Below are 26,540 nucleotides of genomic sequence, written 5' to 3' on the forward strand. Positions count from 1 at the left end.
AACTGACCCGTGGCAGACTTGGGGAAGCCCTGGGGCAGAGCAGCTGGGGTGCTGCCGGGTTGGTCCCGCAGTGCGGCTCAGGTGAGGGGCGGTGCTGCGGGACCAACCCGGTAGCACCCCAGCTGCTCTGCCCGCCCTTCCCCAAGTCCACCACAGGTCAGTTTCTGCAGCGGCGGACTTGGGGAAGCCATGGGGCAGAGCATCTGGGGTACTGCTGGGTTGGTCCCACAGCACTGCCCTTCACCAGCACCTGGTTTGCCCCACGCCGCGCTGATCCCCGCCCGACCCGTCACAGCCCCCCTGCTGGAGTACCTCCTGATACTCCGGCATATCCGATAAGCCAGCACCCCCTGGGTCCCAAAGGTGCCAGATTATTGGAAGTCTGCTGTACCACTATTAACATCCATTACTTCTACTATTTGTCTTGTGTCTATATAGATCATCAATGTTGACAATACTACCGAACCTAATAGCCCTCTCCTCCCTGCCATAGTTCTTCCTTGCCAAAATTTGACAATTGTCCAACATCTCTCACAGAATTTAGAATCACAAAAACCAGGAAGAAAAGAGATTTTGCCTTGCTCAAATCTCTAACTCCCTAGGCATCACTGAAAATTCCAGCCTAGATCATGTAATACATCCTTCTGAAAATGCAAGATCTAACCTAACAAGAAAGGGCATATCACATATTATAACAGTTCCATATTGTCCTTAGCCAAAAGGCCTGCAAGCTTATAATGCAAAGTTTTGTTTCCTTCTGTCACTTATTCTCCACAAAGGGCAAATAAAGCCCAATATAAAAATTGACTGCTAAGTGCTGGGAGATATAAATGCACTGCTTGAGAATACAGATCCCAATTAGTTTATTGACTTATCTCCTTCCCTGTTAACCTAACATTATATCTCTGAAATAACCTGAAATAGCTCTCTTATGAAGAGAGATTAAAGTCTTGGACTTTTCAATTTAGAAAAGAGGAGACTAAGGGGGGATATGTTAGAGGTCTATAAAATCACGACTGGTATGGAAAAAGTGAATAAGGAAAAGTTATTTACTTATTCCTATAATATAAGAACTAGGGGTCACCAAATTTAATTAATACGCAGCTGGTTTAAAACAAACAAAAGGAAGTTTTTCTTCACTCAGCGCACATTCAACCTGTGGAACTCCTTGCCAGAGGATGCAGTGAGGGCTAGAACTTTAACAGCTCAAAAAAGAGCTAGATAGATTCATGGAGATTAGGTCCATCAATGGTTATTAGCCGAGATGATTAGGAATGGTGTCCCTACCCTTTGTTTCTCTGGAAGTGGAAGACAGGGGAGGGATCACATGAGGATTACCTATTGTGATCCCTCCCTCTGGGGCATCTGGTATTGGCCACTGTCGGCAGACAGGTTACTGGGCTAGATGGACCTTTGGTCTGACCCAGGATGGCTGTTCTTATGTTCTTATTGTAAATGGGTCCTAGTGTAACTACTTAGTTATTAAAATTATGTGTGCTCTGTACTTTTCTACTGTTGGAGTTTCTTGGCAATAAAGATTGTTTTCAGACATTTTAATGTGTGTGTTTTAATGTGTGAATTTGTTGCGTCTGTTGAGTGCTGTGTTACATTGTGACGGGTCACACAGATCCCTCTCTTAGGGTATGTCTACACTACAAAGTTAATTCGAACTAACAGCCATTAGTTCGAATTAACTTTAATAGGCGCTACACATGCAAACCGCTAGTTCGAACTTAATTCGAACTAGCGGAGCACTTAATTCGAACTAGGTAAACCTCATTCTACGAGGACTAACGCCTAGTTCGAATTAAGTAGTTTGAATTAGTGCTGTAGTGTAGACATACCCTAAGACTGAAGGGGTAATGAGGCAGTATTGTGAGTATTGTAAAGTGAGTGCCATAAACTTCAATGTTGGAGTTAGTGCTGGATGAAGGAACCTAAGGAGGAGGAAGAGAGGTAACTTCCATCATCAATAAATCAGCCAGAACCATTAGTGCTTGATTGTTGGTGCCTGCTCCAATATCCACATTGCCATTGACAAATCTGTACTGGATGCAGAGACCAGAATACAGGGCTTTTCAGTGCTGAGCCAGAAGTTGAACCAATGGCAAGTACCTCTGTAGTAAGAGAGCACTTTGTGCTCAGTTCTTTGAAGGAAAATTAAGGTGAATAGCTTTTCATAAGCTTCTTAACTTTCCCTTTTTTAGGGGAGGAAGATTGGTGCCAGTAAACAAATATGATCTAATGCACTGATCTACTTTGTCATTTCATGCTGAGCTGTCTTTGGTGGCTGCTTCATGGCCTGTAGGTGCCAGATCAGACTTCTTATTGGGATTGGTTTTGGGAGTTACTTCTCAGCAGCTGAGGATGCTGATAGATTGGGATTTAGAGGTAGAAGTTCTCTTCTCAGAGATTGATACCTGTTCTTCTGAGTGTTAAATATCTCCTTTAGGGTTGCTCCAGATGATGTTAGCCAGAGCTCTCCAGATTTTCCTCATTTTAAGGAAAACAAATGGCAGATGGGGCAAGAGTCAGGCACATGGCTCTCACTGAGATGAATAAACAGTGGCTATAGTCATCTGTAAGCAGGATGAGGCTGTCACAAAGCAGACCGGAGGGAGCCCAAATGCTTTAAATCTATCATTTAAGAGCTTTTGGTGCCAAGTGCTAAAAGAGAAGAAAAGTAAGGGGAGGTGGGGTTTTTGTTTGTTTTTGTTTTTGGTTAAAAGGGGGAAAAAGTAAGGGGAAGGGGAATCTCGCAATTTACCCAACTAGATAAAACTAGTTTTAGAGAATGTGTTAAGGGTAGTAAGCAGACATAGCCTGGTTCTGTCTTGCTGATGCGTGGTTTAGCCCAAGGGTGGGCAATAATCTTTGCAGGGGGGCCTCTGAATGAATTTTGGTCATGGTCTGGCTCAACCCCAGAAGGGGCAGAGCCTGGGTTGGAAGGGGCAGGGCTGGGGACTAGACACCCCCAGAGTTGTCTGCTAAAAACAAAAGGCAGCCCTTTGTTGGCTAGCAGCCCTCCAGGTTTGCTGTGGCTATTTAAAGGGCTCACGGCTCTGGCCCCTACCAGGATAGCACTGTGACTGGGAGCCATAAGCCATTTAAATAGGATCCTGCTGCCTGAGCCGAGAAATTCAGTGGCATGGGCAGCAGGCTATAAATAGAAAGTGGCCAGATGCAGTCCGCAGGACAGATCAAAGTGTTAGGCAGGCCAGATCCAGCCCCCAGGCCGCATCTTGCCCAGCCCTGGTTAAAGCTGTCGGCTGGGGAGGGGAGACATGCAGAACATGGGTCTGATAGACACAGCTATTCAAAGATTTCAATCTCATGCGCACAGTGTGCATGCATGCGCATGCTGGGAGCCACACAGCTGAATACTTGAAGAATGGATTTGTATTTAAGCATGTAACAAAAAAAACAGACATGCTACTGTACAAGAAATATGGTCTATGTCAGCATTTCCCAAACTATGGGCCGCAGCCCGATAACGGGCCGCAGGAAAAAAATACCAAGCCTCAGCGTGGCTGCTGGGAGGGAAGGGGAGGGGAGCAGGACGGGCTGGGAGGAGGTGTGTGTGTGTGGGGGGGAACCGGCCGCCAGGAAGCAGGGTTGGGGGCAGCGGGGCTATCCGGCAGAGATGGGGGAGGGCAGGCAGGCAGTGGAAGCAGGGCTGGATGGGGGGCAGGGACAGGGGGGCCGGGGAGGCTGGCCAGGGGAGATTGGGAGAAGGAGGACGGAAGAACCAGCCTCCAGAAGCAGGGCTGGACAGGGGCAGCGGGGCTGTCTAGCGGAGATGAAGAGGGTGGGGAAGGGGGGGCAGGCAGTGGAAGCAGGGCTGGATGGGGGGCGGGGATGGGGGGGCTGGCCAGGGGAGATGGGGAGAAGGAGGACAGGAGAACCAGCTTCCAGAAGCAGGGCTGGATGGGGGCAGCGGGGCTGGAAGAGGGAGATCGGGAGGAGGAGGACGAGAGAACCAGCTGCCGGAAGCAGGGCTGGGCGGGAGCAGCAGGGCAGACCAGGGGAGATCGGGAGGAGAAGCGGGGGAGAACCAACCTGCTGGGAGGGGGTTGGGGAGAGCGGGGATGGCTGGGGGGGTCGTCGGGGGGGGGTGGCGCTGTCCAGGGGAGATCGGTGGGGGGCGGGGCGGAACCGGCCGCCGGAAGCATGGCTGAACGGGGGAGATCGGGAGGGGAAGCGGGGGGGGGGGGAGCAAATTGGCCGGCAGGAAGCAGGACTGACCCGGGCACATGCAGACTCAGGCACACGAGTGAGCCGGCCCAGGGGATTCTGTTTTGCCCCACACCCACATACCCTGCCTCCAGTAGTTGCAACCTGCCTGACTGATAGACACACTCATGCAGCGTGAGCACATCTACTGGCCAGGCAGTTCGCAGCTACGGACTGATACACCTAATAATAATAAAACTTACCTAATTAGAAAATACCAGACATTTTATATGTCTAGTATTTTCTCAATTTGTTTCCCGGACAGAACCCTCAAATACTGTACTGTCCGGTACAAAACCGGACACCTGGCAACCCTATCCTTCTTTGCACCCTCCCTCCTAGCCAGATACCCTACCCCCAATCTGCTCCTGCTCCCGCCTCCTGGAGTGCCCATGTGGCGCCGAGTCCCCCAAGCTCTGGCCCAGGCTGGGCGGAGGATGCAGCTGGTGAAACACAGAAAATTTATTCATTTTTAATTCTTTTTTTTAATGCGTTTATATTTTTGGGCTGCAAAAAACAGTACTGAAAAAAAATGGGTTCCAACTAAAGTAAAAAGTTTGGGAAACCCATGTCTAGCCAGCTTTCTATCCATCTTACAGTCCATTTATCCAATCCATATTCCCTTAACTTGCTGTCAAGAATATTGTGGGTGACCATATCAAAAGCTTTGCTAACGCTGGCACTGGGGGCTTTGGGAGGATCAGAAATGACTTATTGGAATATTCATCCATTTGCTTAATGAATATGCAGATATGCAAATGAATGTTACCAGTCCTCCAAAAGCTCGTGAATGGATTTACTGGTCCCTGTGTCAAAAAGTTTGGGAACCCCTAGTCTATGTCAAAAGAGATTATATAAATGATTTCTTGCATGTCCCCCACCCTCTTACTCTCAGCCTTCCTAGAGTCAATGGTCTCTCCAGATAATTGCCAGAGATGCAGTGAAGTGCTTTTGCTGCAGGCATGTTAGCCCCAGGAATAACCCTGTTGTCGGGCCACAGGAGTAACCCTGTTGGTGGCAGTGCTTTCCCAGCCAGCCACAAAATACCCAACAGCCCACACTTCTCTTTCTCTAGTGGTCATTCTTTCATCATTCCCCATATAACTTCCTGATCTTTAAACCTGAGCTATCTAAAATACGTTATTGTCTCTCTCATCTGTTCAGATGCTTACTTCACTGTTTATTCAAAATGTAAGAAAATGAATAGTTTTTGCATTTTACTCTCCTCTCTTTCACAAAGAACAATATAAGGTTGTGGAAAAACAGGAAGCTGTTAACATGAGAATCAGAGCCCATACAGATCAGGGACACCGAAATGCGGTTTTGGCACACATTTTTGCAACGACTTCCCTAGTTCCCTTAAATTTCTAATGTATAATGAACATCAGGCTGACCAATATTTAATGGCTCTTAATACTGTCTAGTCTGTCATTACATGACAAGTTTTAATAGTGTTCTTCTTTCTAAGGAAAATGTATCAAAGTGATTATGCTGCTTATAGTCTACACATGGATATGTGCTTGAGAAGAGGGGACCAGTGTTTGAACTAACCTTATTATTAATAAACTTCAGAGGGGTAGCCAAGTTAGTCTGTAACAGGAAAAATTTAAAAAACAACAAATAGCCTAGTAGCATTCTAAAGACTAACAAAACATGTAGATGGTATCATGAGCTTTTGTGGGCACAGCAGACTTCTTCGAGTGAAGTGGGCTGTGCCCACGAAAGCTCATGATACCATCTACATGTTTTGTTAGTCTTTAGAATGCTACCAGACTATTTGTTGTTTTTAAAGTTTTTCTTACTAATCTCACCCAACTCTCTATGTATGTTAAATTCCCCCACCCTCTTAATTCTCCCAATTCTATCTAGAATATAAAGCCTTTGGTTCTGCAGACATGTCCTTACCTGTGTCATATACAGTGCTAAACACAAAATGGGTGTTTAAAAATATTTACATTGTAATTTTACTATTTTCCACGTGCAATTTCAGTACATACACAATTTCTTGGGGTCACATGGAGATTGTCTCCTTTAAGGAAAACTGGGGTCTGCCACAAAGGTGTCATAATTAATTAGCTGCTTCTATCCTGAGGTGGTAGGACTAAGAAGGGTCTGGTTACAGCTTAATGACACTTTAAACTATTAATGAGGGCAGCTTGGAGTATCTAGTCTTGTAACTCATTGAGAGACAATTCTTGGTTTAGTCCTAAATTGTGCATAGAGCTAGTCCAAGAGGTGAAAAGAGCTGAACCACTCAGTAATAGAGACCATAATGTAATTACATTTAACATCCATGTGGGGGAGGGAAATACCAGAGACCTACCATAGTAGCATTTAATTTCTAAAAGGGGAACAACACAAAAATGGGGATACTAGTTAAATGGAAATTAAAAGAACCGTGACAAGAGTGAATTGCTTGCAAGCTGCATGGATACAACCCCATGTTCTGGAGCTACGTCTACACTGCTGGTTTTGCAGGCAGTGAGTATGCACTACTTTTTTTTCCCGCAAAAACCCTTTGCACAAAAATGGTGCACATAAATTATGCAAATGAGGCACAGTGATATGCTAATCCACACCTCATTTGCATACTCACTGCTGGCAAAACCGGCCGTGTAGAATGTCTCTAAACTTCTGTTTGGTAAAAGCTGGGACTGGATGACAAAGGGGTAGATCACTTGATAAACTGCCATGTTCTGTTCACTCCATCTGAAGCTTCTGCCACCAGCTGCTGTCAGAAAATAGGATATTAAGTAGGATGGACCACTGGTCTGACCCAATATGGCCATTCTTATGTCCTGACATGGGTCTTTTAAAAGAACTGAAAGAGATCAGTTTGGGTGTGGAACTACAGGGAGTAGGTAGCCTCCTATGAAAGCTCCTGAGCCAGGGTTTACAGGAGGCTAGTTATGCCTGGGGACCAAGGACTCTATGCCAGAGCAGGGGACTTTCAAGGCAGTCCAATGGCACTAAATAGCGCACAGAAGGGCAAGCTGAAGAAAAGCCCCTTGAGAATAGGGCACTGAAAGCAAGCTGAAGAAAAGCCCCAAAGGAACTTTTTTGATTGCTTGGGACTCCTCAGACGGATTTTTGCTACCCTGGAAGTTTATCACATGGCCAGAGGATTAAACCACGTCAACAGCACAAACCAGTTGTCTGAAATCAACTTCAGGGAAGGAAACTGCAGCAAGTTGTGCCAGCAGTAGGTGTGAGGAGGCAGCCATACCTCATAATACTTGGCTTCACTTGATTGTTATAACTTAAAACATGCTGAGATGATGTATTAATTAATCCATGCAGCAAAGAAGTGCAAAATAAACTAGCCTGCCATTGACATTTTTATGAATAAAAATATATACTTCACCCATCTATAACTTGAGCTCTGTAATACATAAACTGAATAAAATGCTGCCCTCTAGTGTTCAGAAGCGAATTAAAAACCCATAGAAAGATCTGTTTTAAAAAGAATAAAATAAATGTATGGTCAAATTAACAACCTTGATAAATGGTTTGGTTAAATAATCCCAGCTACATAGCAAGTGCTCTGGCCCTCCTTGGATCCTGTCTGAAGGGGCATCAAAATTCTCAAACTTGATGCACCTTCCCTGATCACTCACAATGCAAATTACTATAACAGAAACCTGAACAATCAGGTGTCTTAATGCCAAAATGTCTGGTTAAAAAAATAATCAGAACATAGTTAATGGCAGGCATGCTTTTCGGGTCAGGGTCCATCTTCTTCTTTGTTTGAAGACTGCCTAACACATATTTTGAGCTGCACAGAAATATAAATAAATACTAGGAAGGTAAAGATTTTGAATGTATTTTATGTGCTCACTGAAACTACAGATAAATTCCCTGCATAGCAAGTAAGAGGAAAAACAGATTTGCTTTATAAGATAGGGGGAAAAATTACCTTGGAAATGACAGAGTGCTTACTGGTGACCTGCCTGATGGCACACGAAAGAGCCAAGTAGTACAGAGATCCTTTATAGCCCAGCATATAGGCCTACTTTTAGCTGCAGAAAATCCAGTGCCTAATAAATGGGGTCAATTTGCGTTAAGGATGGGTCTGAACCAGTGTTCCCTGTAAGCTGTGTATTTGTGCAGCCATTCAGGAGAAATTCAAATACTCCCCAGCTGATTAGCAGAGCTCCCACAGCTAGGGTTTTTTTGTTTCTATTGGTGGTAAACATTCACACATGCCTTGGTGCACCTCAAAAAAATTATCCCACACATGCATGGAAAAAATCTGCAGGCAGATGGAAAAGATTAGTGGGAACACTGGTCTGAACTCTCTCCAAATTTGAAAGCATATTCAGGGTACTTGGGCAAGGGCAGATTTCCAAGAGCTCAGCACCCACTATCCACGTATTTTGAACCTAATGTGGGCACTGAGCTCTTTAGGCACCCTGTGGTTGTCAGGTGCAGGGGTGGTTGGGTTTTGTTGGGCCCAGAAAAACAAGGCCTGGTCAACATTATGCTAAGAAAAGTTAACAAAGGCTAATTTCATAGGCCTCTGAGTATTCTTGACCAGAACCAGGAATGTGGTTCAAACAGAGGCGCACCCTCCATGGTTATAGAAGTAAGATAAGTGATAAATTACATACTTGTACCTACTGTAAGTAGAACAGCTTGTTTTGGGAACTGGTAAGTAACTCCCTTTTTCTGTTCTTCACTAATCTTACCTCCTTATTTTTGCCCTTTGTTTGTGCTCAAATCCCTTGTCTCCTTGTTCCTGGTACCTGCCTTTCGTGATTGATAAGAAAGTAGCTGATGCATTATGAAGCGCTTCTGGCCACAATGTATGGTTGGCCAAGATATACATAGATACTAAAAGTTTCTAATTAAGAGAAAGGGGGGTGGGTTGCTTGGGCGAAGATCTTATGACGCGATGGTACTGTCTTTATAAGCCTCCCTGTTACTAAAATCGCGGAGACGGCTGCTCTCTGTTGTTGAGTGCACTCTTCAATAAAGAGCCTGTGATTGGACTTTGCTGGTGTTGCCTGTCTCTTTGCCGTCAGACAATGAACTGAGCCATCTGGGCCAGAGTCCTTGACAGTTTTGACCCATCAGAGCCAGCTGCGGAGTTCAGTGCCCACATCTCAACTACAGCTGGCAGTTTGGGGGGCCTGGAGCTAGGGCTGGTCTGTGCCTGCCTGGGGGGAGGGGGGGCAATGTGTGACTCTGGGATGCTCAGCCCTGGCCCACCAAGTTGAGCCACGTCAGGCTCCATGGAACTGGGAAACCCAAGGGCCTCCCTGTCCGCCCCGCCCCCAGCTTCCCTCACGGCCCCGCCCCCTCCCCGTGCTGAGCCACTGGCCGGCAGCCCCGCGCGTTCCCCCCCCCCCCCCGCTCAGGCCCCGCCTCCCGGCACTGACAGACACGGTCCCGCCCCCTCCGCGTTCCAACAGGTCTGACCCCGCTCGGTTCCCGTCCCCGCGCAGACATGGCGGCCACGGTGCTGGTGTCAGAGCGGGGCCGCCGCTGCTTATGGGCACTGCAGCACCAGTGAGTGCGGGGCGAGGGGGCGCGGAGAGGCCCCCGGGGACCGGCCCGGAGCCCCTCGGGACACTGGAGTGCCCGGCAGCTCCGAGCGCGCCCCCCCTCCCCCACGGAGCTCGGTCTCCGTCAGCGCCCCCTCGGGGGGGGGGGGGGGCTGAGGGCTGGCGGAGCGCTCTGCGCGCGGGTGGCGGGTGCCGCTGCACACGCGGTCGGTGTTCCTGCGCGGAACGTGGGCGCGCGCCCCGAGAGCCCCGTTCTCCAGAGCCAGCGGTGCTCGGGGCCGTAGGGAAAATAGTCCCCAGGGGCGGAGTCCGCGTCTCTGCGGGGCCCGGGTAGGGAGCCGGCGGGGCCAGCCCGGCTGAATGCAGCCTAGCTCTGCATGGGCTCCTCCGCCAGTGCCTGCTGCTGGCATGAGCGGGGCTGCGCTCCTGGTTTTGGTGCCCTCGCTTGACCCGAGCTAGTCTGTGTGGCTGTGTCTGCGCTGGCGGGTTATTGCGCGAGAACGGCCGTTCTTCCGGAGAGCGTCCGCGCTGCCCGCCCGCCCTTGCGCAAGAAGATTTGCAAGTGCAGTAAAACTCCATTGGTCCGGCACCATCAGGAACCCAGAAGTGCTCCGGGCAGCTGGACAATTGGAGCTGCTCTGCCCTGGGCTTCCCGGAGTCAGCCACTGGTCAGTTTCAGCGGTGGCTGACTTGGGGATGCCTGGGGCAGAGTAGCTGGGGTGCTGCTGGGTTGGTCCGGTAGCGCCGCCTCTTGGCGCTGTGGGACCAACCCGGCAGCACCCCAGCTGCTCTGCCCGAGGCGTCCCCAAGAGCAACTGAGGTGCTGCCAGGTTGATCTTGTAGCGCCAAGGGGTGGCGCTACCGGACCAACCCGGCAGCACCCCAGCTGCTCTGCTGCAGGCATCCCGATTCAGCTGCTGCTGAAACTGACCAGCAGCGGCTGAATCGGGGACGCCTGGGGCAGAGCTGGACTATCGGAAGGGGGGGGGGCTATGAAGGGTCTGGGGTGGCATCCCTCCCCACACCACCCTAGACCCCTCATAGCCCCCCTTTCTGATAGTCCGGCATATCTGATAATCCAGCACCCCCTGGGTCCTAAAGGTGCCGGATTATCGGAAGTTTACTGTACTACATGGTAAGAGAAGGGTTCTTGTGCAAGAGCTACGCTCTTTTATTTAACAGTTGTAAGCCCTCTGGCACAGGAGCTCTTGCGCAAGAGGGCAGTGTGGACTCTCGGCAGGGGTTTCTTGCGCAAGAAAGCCCTATGGCTGAAATGGCCATCGGAGTTTTCTTGCACAAGAAAGCGTCCACACTGCCATGGGCACTCTGGCACAAAAGCACATCTCACACATGGCAGTGTGGATGTGTTCTTGCACAAGAATCCTTGCGCAAGAAGCCTCCAGTGTAGACATAGCCTGTGTGTGTCTCCTGGAGCTGGAATCTGTGCCTTCCAGCTGTAGAGTCGACATGTCAGGGGACACAACAGAGAGAGAGAACTAACTTTTGCATAAAAAGTGTGATTATGGAATGCAGAGTGCATGCAGAAAACAGAAGGCAGTTTTGTAATATGTATCCAAATGGTGGTGGTGGTATAAGAGTGATGGGCTCAATCAGTTCTTGTAAGCATCTTTCAGTTCCTGCTATCTTTAACTGATAAAATGGGTTACTGATTAAATTGGGGGAGAGGGTTCATGTGGAGAAATATGTTTGAATGCATGCAATGTGCCCTTTATGCTCACTGATGAGACATTTCCATATAGCATTAACATTTTGCAAACAAAATAGCTCTCTCCTGTGAAGACAAATAATCCCCTCACAAAAGATATTTTTAATAGTGCCATAATAAATATCTCAGTACAGTTGATCTTCCAAGTACAGTTTAGCAAGTCACATAAAAGAAAACAATATCAAGCTCAGTTTTAGAACCTACCCCCAGTGGTGACTTTTATATTTTTCTTGGGCTATTACTAAGGCACCTCTCAGTGGTATTTAAGAGTATATCTACATAGTAAATAAAAATCTGCTACTGACCATTGCAGCTGACTAGACCTAAGGCTGCAGGGCTGTTTCATTACTGTGTGGACATCCAGGTTCAGGCTGGAGCTTGAAGTCTGAGACTCTGCCATCTCATGTTGACCTTGAGCCCAGCCCAAGCCCGCATATCTGCACAGAAATGAAACAGCCCAGACCCCAGGAGGCTGAGTCAGTTGGCATGGGTTAGCTACAGGTATCTAGTTGCTGTGCATTCATATCCTAAACAGTGCTTAATATTCATCTCATCCATACTCAACCCATTGTAGGCTGAATATCTCTTCCGTACTGCTTCTGCTTATGCAGAAGGGGTTGCCCAAATTTTGTTCATTCCCCTTAGTTGGTGTGGTTTAGCAAATGCATGGATTATTAACTAAAGTTATGTCTTAAACTCATTGTCCAAGTTGAACTATCAGGATCTAGTAATCTTTTCCAAGTACAGTAGAGTCTCGATTTTCTGACCTTCACTTCTCCAACATTCGATTTTATCTGATGGTGCCGCTCGTCACATGACGGCAAGGGGCTCCAGGGATGCTTCACACCACAATGGCTTTGCTTTCCCTTTTTCCAGGGCTGGGCAGGAGCTCTGGTTGGCGGGTCTACGGGGTCCCCTCAGCCCGGCACACGCAGCGTGGGCTCGGCAACCTTACCCTCCCCCCCATCCTACGCCTGGGACAGCTCATGCCTGCACTGCAGGCTCGCCCAGCGCTCAGGTGTACTATGCCCTTGCCCCGCTTGAGGCCCAATCCTGGCTGTCCTGCCGCGTTAGGGGCTCTGCTTTTAGGAGCGGGCCCAGCTTTTAGGAGTGGGCCCAGACTCGCTTCCCCCTCCCAAAACTTTGCGGGCTGGGGGGGGAAGGAGGGAGCCGCCTCCCTGCGGAGCGAGCCCGGCTCCTGGCCGGAGCAAGGGGAGAGTCCGGGGGCCCGCCCCACCGGGCCGAGGCAGGAAGGAAAGGGGAGTGGAGTGTGTGGCGAAGGAAGGGGCCGCCACCGGGCTGAGGAGAGGCAGGAGCGCCGGGGCTTTGGGCAGGTCCGGTAGAGGAAGGGGGAGGACGCAGCCCCTCATGAGGACGCAGCATCCGGAATCCGCCGGGGAGGGGGCAGCGCACGTGCCAACTGCCACTGAGACAAAGAGCAGAGCCCGCCTGGGAGGCCCCCTTCCTCAGCAGCCTCTGCTCCTGCCCCTCAGCCAGAACGCGCCGGGCCCCCACCCCACCACGAGCCAGCGCTGTCCTTATTATTCGACATTTTCCGGTTATCTGACCATCCTCTGGTCCCATTTAGGTTGGATAACCGAGACTTTACTGTATGGCTACGTCTACACTGGCCCCTTTTCCGTAAGGGGCATGTAAATTTCACCTATCGTCGTAGGGAAATCCGCGGGGGATTTAAATATCCCCCGCGGCATTTAAATAAAAATGGCCGCCGCTTTTTTCCGGCTTTTAAAAAAGCCGGAAAAGAGCGTCTACACTGGCCCCGATCCTCCGGAAAAAGCGCCCTTTTCCGGAGGGTCTTATTCTTACTTCAAAGTAAGAATAAGACCCTCCGGAAAAGGGCGCTTTTTCCGGAGGATCGGGGCCAGTGTAGACGCTCTTTTCCGGCTTTTTTAAAAGCCGGAAAAAAGCGGCGGCCATTTTTATTTAAATGCCGCGGGGGATATTTAAATCCCCCGCGGATTTCCCTACGACGATAGGTGAAATTTACATGCCCCTTACGGAAAAGGGGCCAGTGTAGACGTAGCCTATGTGTTTTTTTCAACTTCCCAATGAACCAGTCTAAATATGTGCTAATTAAAACACTTAAAAAGTATACTACTTAAAACTTTTCTTTGCTAATGTAATATTTTCTACTTAAATATCTCTAATTTGCATCAACTACTTCCGTATTTGATTCAAGAAACTACTATTCAGTATCAAAGTTTCTTAACCTGATTGCTTTTCTTCCTTTACTCTCTGCAATATCTCCTTCTCTCTTGAGTCTACCTCCACCAACTAACCTTTCCTTTTTTCTTGAAGACTTCATACCTTCTTTCAAGTAGTGCTGTATACCTTGAACCTCCTCCTGTTTAATAAATGCCACACTTTGGCCTCACTGTTTTTTAAAAGCTTATAAAAAAAATCTATTCGTAAACGTATTCCAATCTTACTGTCTCTTAATACTCTGATTTTGTTTTGATTGGATTGTGATCTATTGTACATGTAACTTCCTTTTTTAGGAGGGACTTGTTTTATGTTTCCTACTTTGCCAATTGTATGTCTTCATGTATGCCACCAGTACTATGTAAATATTAAGCGATTAAAAACTTCAAAATTGTATTAGTAGTGCCCTTGCTTCACCCAAGAATAGAAATAGCTCAGTTATATCATACTTTAATGTTTTTTTCTTTATTATAATTGTATTTGTTTACTGTTCTGTGCAGAAAATGGATTTGGGGACAAAGATGCTTGAAATTTGCTTCGACCATAGGTATTAAGCTATTTTCTTTATCCATCTGTGCTGTAATAACATTGAAATTAACGTGAAAACATTAGTTAAAGGAGAAATTATAAAGTTAGAGTTTATTTTATAAGTAGGCCCCTGCTAAATTCATGGTCCATTTTGGTCAATTTCACAGTCATAGGATTTTTAAAAATTATAAATTTCATTATTTCACTTATTTCAATCTGATATTTCATGGTGTTGTAATTGTAAGGTCCTGACACAAAAAGGAGTTATGGGCAGGAGTCACAAGGCTATATTGGAGGTTGTGGTACTGCTATCCTTATTTCTATGCTGCTGCTGGTGGTGGCGCTGCCTTTAGAGCTGGGCAGCTAAAGAGCTGTAGCTGCTGGCCAGGAGCCCAGCTCTGAAGGCAGAGCCGCCACCAGCAGCAGTGAAGAAGGAAGGATGACATGTTACAATATTTCCACCCTTCTGCACTGCTGCTGCCCCAGCACTGCCTTCGGAGATGTGCTCCCCACCAACAGATATCACTCTCCAGCCACCCAACTGTGGAGGCGTTGCAGAAGTAAGAGTGGCAATACTGTTACACCCCTAAAATTACCTTGTGACCCCTCAGCAACTGCCATCTGGTTCAGGACACCCAACTTAAGAAATGCTGGTCTCCCCATGAAATCTGTCTACAGGATAAAGTTTGTAATTTCCTTTCTCTAGAGACCTTTTTTGATACAAAGGGAACAAAATCCATATAATAGTGGGTCATTTTTAAAAAAAAGCATATCAATATGGTATTTAAATAATATACTAAAGATTAAAATAGAAGTTGGTAATATAATGAAAACAGTGACAATATTTTTATATTGTGTAACATGGAAATGGTCATAAATGTGTACAACCTGACTTTCTCTCTTTAAACAGAAAGAAGAAACATAGAGAAGGTCCTCATTGCAAATCGAGGAGAAATTGCATGCAGGGTGATGCGGACGGCTAGAAAGATGGGTCTGAAGTCTGTAGCAGTTTACAGTGATGCAGACAAGAATTCCATGCATGTTGCAATGGTGAAGTATACTAGTTAAAAATGTAAGGCCAAATCCTGCAAGCACTTGTGCATCTGAGTAATTTTACTCATATGAGTAGTTCTATTGACTTAAATGAGGCTGCTTATGTGAATAAAGTTACTTGCATGCATAATTTTGTAGGATCAGGCCCTTAATTATTAAATGAAAGTAAAATTGTATGGTGAAGAGTTCTCTTAAATTATATCAATACCAAAGGAGGTATAAGTGGACTAATGCAGTAGATTTTCACTTCTGAAGACCTAGGTTCAAAATCTGCTTGAATCACAAACAAAAATATATCTAGTTTTATTTTAGACCTCTGAAGACAGCACAAAACCAGCAGACAGTTTCGCTGTCTAAACCCAAGAAAGGTACAGGTTAGTGGCTAGTGGTCTGTCTCTTTCTCTAAAAAAAATCGTAAAATTAAGTTCACCCAATTGAATTCTTTTCTGAAGACATTTTAAATTGTTCTGTGTTAGCATTTGTATAGAGGATAAAGGTGTAAATTTGCTTTTCTGCCATCTAATAACGGAGCCAATAGTAAAATATATTTCTTTTACAATAGGCAGATGAAGCATATTTCATTGGTCCAGCTGCCTCCCAGCAGAGCTACTTAGCAATGGAAAAAATAATACAGGTGGCCAAAATGTCAACAGCACAGGTAAATATAATTACACTGTCCCTCCTACATTATGCACTTTGATTTGGCCTGCCTTATAGTGCCATTTCCCTATGAACAACTGTATTTCTTCTTGTAAGAACAGTTAAATTAATTCCTCTGAGTCCATGGGAAAATTCTAATTCTAATTTAATCTTGGGTTTGCATTAAAAAGTAAAGATAAAAGTACCAAGGAAAGTGCCCTAAATGTTTCTTCATGTAAGATGTCCCTAGTCTCTGTTTGCCAGAAGCTGGGAATGGGGGACAGGAGATGGATCATCTGATGATTACCTGATTTGTTTATTCCCTTCGAAGCAGCTGGCATTGGCCACTGTCAATCCTAGATGGACGTTTGGTTTGACACATTATGACAGTTCTTATGTAAGGTGCAGCTTGTTTTGTTCTAAACATCACATTCAGTACCTCTTTATTTCTGTTTTGAGCTTATTGTATCTTTCACCTCACAGTGTAGTTTTAAGATGCTTTCTTTTTATGGTTAAAATAGCAACATTTTAAATTAAAGGTTGTGTGCTTTGATCAAAACATAGATACATGAGATTTTTTTTATGCATATAAGATAATACTTTCAAAAGTAGTGATGTTTTACTTTCAAAAGCAACATCAATAAGACTTAGGATCCTAAATGCTGATAGTTTTTGGAAATGGGACTTAGGCTCCTCAGTCATTTAGGCACTTTTGAAAATGTTATCCAAGCACCATAAAATGTCATAGGTCCTTTATATAAAACCTGAAGCTCAAAATGTACTTAGTTAGCTTTACTCATAATGAGTACTTTCATAAAAGTAATATTATTCTCCAATGGAAATATTTGCAGGCTTTGGCCCAGGTAATAAAACCACTCTCTGCCCCAGATTACTTGCATTATAATTTAAAGGCTCTATCCCACAGTTACTCCTATGAATATAGTCACATAGAGGCAAGGGCTGAGGCTGGTGAGAGGCCAGGGCTAGCGCGGCCCCCTGCCTTCCCCTTCCTAGCAGCTAGGGGTGGAGGCTGAGAGGCCGGGGCTGATGTGGGACCTGGCCCCTGCAGGAAGAGACGAGCTTGCTTACTCCCAAAGACGGGGGTTGGCGAGCATAGTGAGCAGGGGGCACCTCCCCCTAGTTTTTCTTAATTGTGTTCTTGGTGACTGATGGTTTTTATCCATGGTATGTTCCATCCCATGTTTCTCCCCCTTGCCAACAAAGCTTTCTATATAAACCTGTAGTTTTATGGTGATGTGGGTTATACTGGTATAAAGTAGGCTGACAATCTTCATTCTGTTTTAGGCTATTCATCCAGGCTATGGTTTCCTCTCAGAAAACACAGAGTTTGCAGAGCTGTGCAAGCAAGAGGGAATCATTTTCATAGGCCCTCCTTCATCTGCTATCAGAGATATGGGTATTAAGAGGTACCTGTTTCTGGTTTGTTACTTACTTAAAAATATGTAACTTACACTTTAGTGAATTTGTCTTCATTGTTAATGAAGACTTTTTTACTTAGCACTTTTTCCCTCCGTATTTTTGTTGACTTTTCCATCTAGCCTATTGCACAGTGCTCCAAACTTTTCATAGTTCTGGGATGAATACAATCAAGATTCTCAAGTTAATAAGATTTTAATAATTACATGCATAGGCTGATCTAGGATCCTTTAGGTCAGGATTAGTTATTGAACGATGTTGATGGGAAGAGAAGCCTATACCACATTCCTTGGGCCAAAGGAAAATTACTAGAGTCTGAGATATAAATGGGATGGTGGAAGTTAGTAGATATTTAATCATGAACCCTTTGACAAATAATCAAGAATAAAACATAGTCTCTGAATTAATTTGGTACACCTGAACCTCTGCACTCTGAATGGCCCTAATCTGGGAATTTCTGTGGTACTGAGGAGGAAACAGCTCTGTGTGATGCCACTCCTCCTCCCCTCTCCCTTCCCCCCAGTGACATGCTTCCCCTGAGGCTTTTCCCTGCTGCTCCCATAGAGGTTTGGGGGGACAGTGCCTTGGAGTGGCAGGGAGGGCATAAGCACCAGGGAGCACAGTGCCAAGTAACCATCCCACCCCCTCATACCCAGACCCCACAGCACCCTCCCTGGCCTGGTAAAATCTTCAGTCTGTGATACCCTGTTTTCCAGAGTTGCTGGATTAAAGAGGTTCTAATGTACCTGCATAGAGATTAATTTTGCAATGTATATTAATGTCCTGTGTGATTTTCAACTAGTGTACTGTGTATATTTTCTATTCCTGTTCCTTTTATGCTGTTGAGGTAAAAAAAAAAAAAAAACATCTTGAACTACACTGAATTAGGGTCCCAATCCTAAAAACATTTATGCTTCAGCATAACTTTACTCGCGTGACTACTTCCATGTGCTTAAATGGGACTGCTCAGATGAGTAAAGTTAAGCACATGCAGCATTTACAGATCAGAGGCCTGTTGTAAGAAACAAGTATTATCATTGCTATTTTAAATAAAACCATATTTTTTAAAGCACCTCGAAGGCTATAATGTCTGCTGCTGGGGTTCCTATCATTGAAGGTTATCATGGTGAAGATCAGTCCGATAAATGTCTAAAGGAACATGCCAGGAGAATTGGGTATCCAGTGATGATTAAAGCAGTTCGGGGAGGGGGAGGAAAGGTAAGGAAAACTCATGCTAACTACTTCTATTTGATTTGAAGTTATGCTAAACGATTATATTGTATTTTCTGTTTTATGTAACTGAATTATATAAAAGGAATCTTATCAGTAAGGTAACTGCAAATGTATTATTTTAATTCGAAGTTAATAAAATAACATCCAGCACAGCATTGTAAATTCTTTCATTGTGGTTTCATTTTATTTAGTCAATCATGGCCCAGTGTTTTTTGCTTGTAATGACTTGTAGAATTTCATTGACTTAAATGGAGCTCCAGCAATATACACTAGCAGAACGTTTGGCCCATTTGTGGTTTATAGGTGAAATTGAATGAGACTTAGTCGTGGCCTCTGTAATTTTGTTAATGGTCATTTAAAATATGTGAATGTTATATAAATAATACCTTAAAGATACCCATCAGTATGTAGCTGTTACTTATTGCCTGGTGACCTCCCTGATGAAATGTGAGAAGAGCCTTCATAAAAATTTCATGGTGGGCCTCCAGGTTTGTCTCGGTGGTTTCCATAGCAAATGTATGTATTTCATAAGGAAAAACAAAATGATTTTAGTCTGCCAGCTGTGGAGAAAAAAAAAAGCATAAGCTACAGAAATCAAATTGAGGTCTGTCCTTAACTATACCAGTGGAACAAAATTATCTTGTAGCCTTAGTGACACTTTATTTTCTGTGGGATTTTCAAAGGATTAACTGTTTAGAGATGTAGTGTCCAACACACTAGCCACTTATGGCTATTTGGCCAATTGAGTGTGGCTAGTTGGCTTGAACAGTATGGTTATTTGGCCAGTTGAGTGTGGCTTGTTCACTAGAGCAGTAGCCTCTAAAGTGGCTACTGCTTCAGAACTGGTTGGACACCATAAGTTAGAAGTTAATGAACAATTCTCTTGATACATAAGAAGGAATATCATTCTTTTATTCTTAAACACGTATTTTCATTATTGTTTTAATCATTCACCAGTTTTCACACTGTTGGAGATTTCTATTAATTGTTATTATGTACTTGTTCTTCAGTAAATATTTAGACAACCTTATGTTGTATCTTAGGGAATGAGAATTGCTCACTCAGAAAAGGATTTCCTCGACCAATTAGAATCAGCCAGGAGAGAAGCAAAGAAGTCTTTTAATGATGATGCCGTGCTAATAGAGAAGTTTGTAGACAATCCAAGGTGAGAGAAGTGGATTATATTTTTAGTACTAAAAATATTTTTAAAAACCAGTACATTTTTATGCAAGATGATAGTTTGTGTCTTATACAATATATCACACTCTTTCTGCATTTGCATTAAAATTAGGGTAGATTTACTAATTTTACAAAGTGTGACATGGATGACAGTGACTTTCAATTATAATTTTTAATAAATCTGGCTATCTTGGCAACATATTGGCAGCATCCTAATGGGGGTGCTGTGGAGAGAGACCTAGATATCACATGCAGTATATGTTATAACAGTGACATGCCTAGTTAGTACATCAGCTTTCTGACCTCACCATTCATTTAGATCAAAAGAAAGCAATGTGCAGTAGTGCTTAAAGCAGAGAAATAAGAGTCACTAGATTATGGTTCTCTTCCTGACTTCCTCAGCCTGTATGTACTCAAACAGGAATGTTAATCTCTGTGCCTGTCTGTAAAATATGGATGATAATTCTTCATTTACATTTATGCTATAAGATGAGCTCATCAAGGGTACGTCTAGACTACAGGCTTTTGTCAACAGAGGCTTTGTCGACAGATACTGTCGACAAAGCTTCTGTCGACAAAGAGCATCTAGACTACATCCAGTTCTGTCGACAAAGCAAGCCGCTTTGTCGACATGAGAGTGTAGACGCAAAGGACAGTGTAGATGCAATAATGCCTTCTGTCGACAGAACTCTGTCAACAAAAGACGTTATTCCTCGTAGAATGAGGTTTACAGCCATCGACAAAACTGCTGAGTTCTGTCGACATTATGTCGAAAGAACTCGGCGGTAGGGTAGACGCAGGTATAGTTTTGGTGACAAAAGGCCACTTTTGTCGACAAAGCCCTGTAGTTTAGACACACCCTATCTTGCATAAAACTCTTTTGACATACTAGGATACAAGGTGGCATTAGGATACAAGTGGCATAGATGCACAGCAGTAGTATTCTGAGCATACACCTTGTTAAATGTGTAGCAGGTTGGTCCATATGAAAAGTTACAGTTGAAGGTACCAGGTGATTAGACTGACTTATCTCTAAATATAGCTTTAAAGCACCTGCATTGTGAAAAGAAACCTAGACCCGTTTTTTGTCAGTTCTGCACATGAAACTCCCATTGATTTCTTTGGGAACTGCCTGTGTCTGCAAACGATGGGATGATCAGGACCCTGGTAAATTACTGTCATACCTAAAAATCTGCCTGTCTAATAAATAAGAACTGTCACAAGCTGTTTTGTCCCCCCGGAATAATATTTTACAAAATAAGTGGTTTACTCCATTCCATGCATGTCAAATGATAGGAGAAGTCAAAGGGCCTATGTGGAAGTTGCAGAATTCACAGATTTGAAACAAGACGAATATTTAGTCCAAAAACTAAGACAGAAGTAGCATACTAAATATGTTCTCTGTTGTTTTTAACTCATGAAGGATAACCATAAAGTTCAATCTAAAAACTAGTGGTTTTAGGAGGTATAATATGTTTCAAGTATGGAACCTGTTGAAGTCAGTGGAGTGCTGTTCAGGTGTCTGCCTAGGTGGAATTAATAGCAAAATTGAGGCCTTTGTGATCGCCAGTAAAACACATTGAAACATTTGTTACTGTGAAACAGGCATGTTGAAGTACAGGTGTTTGGTGACCAGCATGGCAATGCAGTCTATTTGTTTGAAAGAGATTGCAGTGTGCAGCGAAGGCATCAGAAAATCATTGAAGAAGCTCCTGGGGTAAGTGAAGGGTTCCTAATTAGAGTTTATAAAGTAATTTGATTTTGGATTTTTTTTGTGTGCACGTCTGTCTGCTTTTTACATCAGTGTCCATTCTGCTAATTTTATAAATCAATCAATCTCAGAACCTCTTTACATTTTATTTTTACAGAAAATAACTGCTTGTTATTTGAGCTCCAGAGACAAAACAGAAGGTTAGAACATAGGATTTTACTATACTGAATAATAATTAAACCATTATGCCATCTAGCTTGGTATCCTACTTTGGGAAGTGGACAGTATTTGATGTTTCAGAAGAGAAAAAACCCACACTTAACCTATAATTGTCCAAAATTTTGCATATTATATTAATTTTTGTCACTTTATCAAGTATTCTCTACCTTCAAGGTTTACAGTGTAAGCTGATTGCTATTTGGATCAGGAAGTAAAGATTTTAAATATGATATGGTTCAGGGTTTTACTTCAGTTTTTTAAAGATGGCATAGTGTCCATGTACAGTAGTCATGATACCGTACATGGACACTATGATACTTTCATTAATGTGTAATCTTGTTTTATCATTACATTCACAGCCAGGAATTGAGCCTGAAGTGAGAAGGAAACTTGGAGAAGCTGCTGTCAAAGCAGCTAAAGCTGTGAATTACGTAGGAGCAGGTACATCAGGTTTAACTTCCTCCTGTTGCCTTTCTCTTGAGACTCAAGGCTCTATTAACTTAAGTCAAAGGGAATTTTCTTGTTTTGGAACATGATACACACTTGTAGCATTTTTTTAAAATGTTCATTTAACACAGTTAAGTTCTAAGCTAACGAAAGTTAGCATGAACCCCCTGCACAAAGCTGGTGTAGGACTACTGAAGAGGGAAAACCAAAAAGTCTGAAAGCAAATAATTCAGCCAGATAGTTTATTTGAAGGTGAATATTACAAATGCACATCAAACTATGTGTGCAAAGTAATGTATCATTCACCTTGTAAACAAGGTGTCAGTTTTCAAACTTCAAGGCCTTCTCTAAAATGATCCTGTAGAAAACAGTTGTAATTTCTAATATATTTTCTAGATGATAATCAGTTTAGAAAAATATTAACACCTTTGATTCTTTTAAAGATATTTTAAAGATATTCTTTGGGAGGGAAGAACAAGGCACTTCTTCTTGAAGGATCCTGAAGCAGTTTATAAATGTCATATATACAGCAACTACTGAAAATGCAGCTGCTTCTGGAGAGAAGATTAGCAGTCCACCAGCACTGAATGCATGTCTAAGCAAATGAGAAAGGGCCTTGAGTATGTAGGTGTCAATCACTGTGGATCTTTCTGATAAATTGCATGGAATTCAATTTCTATGTCTTGGGATAATAAAGGTGTGCTGGGATTTGATCCAGGATTTCTGGCAGTTTAGGTGTTTCAGACCTGATGCTGAGACCATTAACACACCTTTCCAGTTTTAGCAAAATATTTTTGTCATACTGAAAATCACTCAGTGTCTTTAGATGGCCATCCTGTAGAAAGACTTCCTGTCTCAGTGAAATATGTTCTTATTCAATCTTTCAGGGACGGTGGAATTTATTATGGACTCTCAACATAATTTCTACTTTATGGAGATGAACACCAGGCTGCAAGTGGAGCACCCAGTTACAGAGATGATCACGGGGACTGACTTGGTGGAGTGGCAGCTTAGGGTAAGGAGTAACTAATGTTAGTTGTAAGGTAGCAGGGATGGGCAGTGTCTGTCCAGTGCTTCCCATTATTGTGTGTAGGATGCTGATCTTTCACTTTCATGTTTGGGAGTGATTCCCATTGCTCCTTTCTCACTCAGCATTTAATAAAGGAGCATTGTGGAAAGGCTTTGAATGGAATCCCCACATAGTCCTCCTCACAGGACAGGGTTTCAAAGTGTCATGGGATACGAAGGCATGTCACAGGGATATAGAGAATATGGGGAATGAGAGAAGATTCTTAGCTTTATCCTTGCATTTCTGAATACACTTTAGAAGCTCAATTTTAACATGTGAAGTAATTTTTTGGCCCACAAACCATGCACAAGACACAGCCAGAGAAACAGAAACCCTTGCAAGAGTTTTACCCTTAAAATGATTCTTAGCTTTACCCTAAAATTAGTGTATTTTCCCTTACTTTTCCTGGTTTCTATCCTGAATTCTTTGGAGGGAATAAAAAGCTCCCTGTTGACCTATTAGTTTAAAAATCCTGAGTACTTAAAAACCCTCTTGTGAAACCTTTTCTTAAGCTTGTGTACAGATTTTAGAGAATATAAAGGAAGGGTGTGATTGACTAGGCTCTAGCAATAGTGGCAACTGTTAATTAGCACGTTTTTACAGCCACTTAGAAGGATTTTCTTTTTTCTAATAAAATCTTGTTTTCCAGATGACCAGGCTTTTATTGAGCAGGCTTTTATAGACTCAAGCTTTTCCACTTGAGCCATTGCAGTAAGAAGAAGAAAAAACATTTTTCATTGTGCTTCAGTTTTTATGGAATGTTATAAGATCATCTTATACCAGGGTGGGGAACCTAGGGCTTGGGGGCCGGATGTGGCCCCCAGCTTGCCTGGATCCATCCCCCAAAGCTCAGGGTTTCCTCCCTATCATTGGGGGAGCCTACGCTGGTGCTCCAGCCTCCACCACCCTCTCTTGAGGCTGGAGCACACAAAATCTACTAGTCTGGGCCCTTCTAGGCTCTGGTGTGCAAGGGGAATATGGGAAGTGTCTTTCTCCTCCTCAGTCGGGGGCCATGTCAGTGAGAAGTTTGTTTGCTTCTCACTTGTGTGCAGCCCCCCAACTGATTTTAAGGCGGCCCCTGACCCAAAAAAGTTTCCCCATCCCTGCCTTACATTAATAGAACTTTGGGAATAATAGTCTTTCAAAATCCCTTAAATTACTTCTTGAAAAGAGTAAGGAATAACATCAACATTTATCAGCATCATCCATCACTTGTTTTTCATCACTTGTGAAGTTACTTGTGATCAAAGGGTCTTTCTTCTTCCCCGGTCCATTTTCTCTTTTTGCTTGATCCTGCTATCAGATAAAAAATATAGAATTTGTGGCATTGCTCTCATACCATGACAATAAATTGATATCACAGACACAGGGTTATGACTTTCTCTCTGAGTTGTGCTGGACTGCATTGCTTTGTTGTCAAGCAGAACCCATCAGCAGCAGGGACGCATATATTCTAGAATGGTGGTTGAAGCATGAACGGACTTATGAATCACTACCACATTTGGCATGTAAATATCTTATAACACTAACTACAACAGTGCCCTGTGAATGCATGTTCTCACTTTCCGGTGATGTAAAGAAGAAGCAAGCAGCATTATCTCTTGCAAATATAAACAAACTTATTTGTCTGAGTGATTGGCTGAACAAGAGATATGACTGAGTGGATTTGTAGGCTTTAAAGTTTTAAATGGCTTTATTTTTAAATACAGTTATTTTTTATACATAATTCTACATTTGTAAGTTCAACTTTCATGATAAAGAGATTGCAATATACTGTAGTGTTTGTATTAAGTTCAATGAAAAATGCTATTTCTTTTATTTTACAGTGCAAATATTTATGATAAAAAATGTAAAGTGAGCACCATATACTTTGTAGTCTGTGTTGTAGTTGGAAATCAATATATTTTAAAATGTGAAAAACATCCACAAATATTTATATAAATGCTATTCTATTAGGGTATGTCTACACGACAGCACTAATTCGAACTAACTTAATTCGAATTAGTTAATTCAAACTAAGCTAATTCAAATTAGTGCACCTAGACCTAAAAACTAATTTGAATTAGCATTTTGCTAATTCGAAATAGCATGTACACATTGAGTGGACCCTGAACCGAAGCTAAGGCTGGCCGGAACCAGTGCCAGCAGGGCATTAGGTTAGGACTTAGAGTGTGGAGCTGCTGCCTCAGGCTAGCCGAGGGCTGTGCTTAAAGGGACCCGACCCCCACCCCGGACAGACAGTTCTCAGGGTTCCCTGCTTGCTTGTCTAACTCGATGAGGGACAGCAAAACAGTCCTATCTTGGAGTGCCCTGAGTGCCCACACTCGGCACATCACAGCACTCGGCCATCAGCCCAGCTGCACTTGCCGCAGGCTGCCATCTGGGGGGGTCAATCGGGGGGCTGTCAGGATCCAGGAGGCCCTGCAGGAGAGCTTCCACCCTGAGGAGTCCGCAGAGCCTTGGAAAGAGTTCAGAAAAGGACAACTACAATGATTAGGGGTTTGGAACAGGTCCTATATGAAGAGAGGCAAAAGAGACTGGGACTTTTCAGCTTAGAAAAGAGGAGACTGAGGGGGGATAGGACAGACGACTATAAAAGCATGAGTGTTGTGGAGAGGGTGAATAAAGAAAAGTTCTTCATTAGTTCCCATAATAGAAGGACTAGAGGACACCAAATGAAATGAATGGACAGCAGGTTTAAAACTAATAAAAGAAAGTTCTTCTTCACACAGCACATAGTCAACCTGTGGAACTCCTTGCCACAGGAGGCTGTGAAGGCTAGAACTATAAGAGGGTATGTCTACACTGCCACCCTAATTCGAACTAGGGTGGCTAATGTAGGCATTCGAAATTGCAAATGAAGCCCGGGATTTAAATATCCCGGGCTTCATTTGCATCTTGCCGGGCGCCGCCATTTTTAAATCCCCCTTAATGCGGACTCCGTGCCCGTGGCTACACGTGGCACGGAGTAGGTAATTCGAATTAGGCTCTCTAATTCAAACTACCGGTACACTTCGTTCCACGAGAAGTAACGGTAGTTCGAATTAGAGAGCCTAATTCGAACTACCTACTTCGTGCCGCGTGTAGCCGCGGGCACGGAGTCCGCACTAAGGGGTTTTTAAAAATGGCGGCGCCCGGCAAGATGAAAATGAAGCCCGGGATATTTAAATCCCGGGCTTCATTTGCAACTTTGAATGCCTACATTAGCCACCCTAGTTCGAACTAGGGTGGCAGTGTAGACATACCCACAGAGTTTAAAGAGAAGTTAGATAAAGTCATGGAGGTTGGGTCCATGGAGTGCTATTAGCCAGGGGGTAGGAATGGTGTCCCTGCCTC

General features: G+C 44.0%; 1 protein-coding gene across 1 annotated transcript in view; it reads left to right on the forward strand.

Moving 5' to 3' along the window:
- Positions 1-9,613: 9,613 nt before the first annotated feature.
- The window catches only part of MCCC1 (methylcrotonyl-CoA carboxylase subunit 1), a 35,425-nt gene continuing 18,498 nt past the window's right edge, over positions 9,614-26,540 (forward strand). Inside the window, exons 1-10 of the mRNA XM_075938053.2 lie at positions 9,614-9,744; positions 14,190-14,236; positions 15,128-15,267; positions 15,833-15,928; positions 17,215-17,336; positions 18,417-18,564; positions 19,623-19,744; positions 21,364-21,475; positions 22,048-22,129; positions 23,023-23,150. Coding sequence (XP_075794168.2) covers positions 9,683-9,744; positions 14,190-14,236; positions 15,128-15,267; positions 15,833-15,928; positions 17,215-17,336; positions 18,417-18,564; positions 19,623-19,744; positions 21,364-21,475; positions 22,048-22,129; positions 23,023-23,150 — 1,059 coding nt within the window. The 5' untranslated portion in view covers positions 9,614-9,682. The remainder of the gene's footprint in view (positions 9,745-14,189; positions 14,237-15,127; positions 15,268-15,832; positions 15,929-17,214; positions 17,337-18,416; positions 18,565-19,622; positions 19,745-21,363; positions 21,476-22,047; positions 22,130-23,022; positions 23,151-26,540) is intronic.

This window comes from Pelodiscus sinensis, chromosome 10, assembly GCF_052426305.1.
Source record: "Pelodiscus sinensis isolate ZL-2025 chromosome 10, ASM5242630v1, whole genome shotgun sequence".
NCBI classification, from domain to species: Eukaryota; Metazoa; Chordata; order Testudines; family Trionychidae; genus Pelodiscus; species Pelodiscus sinensis.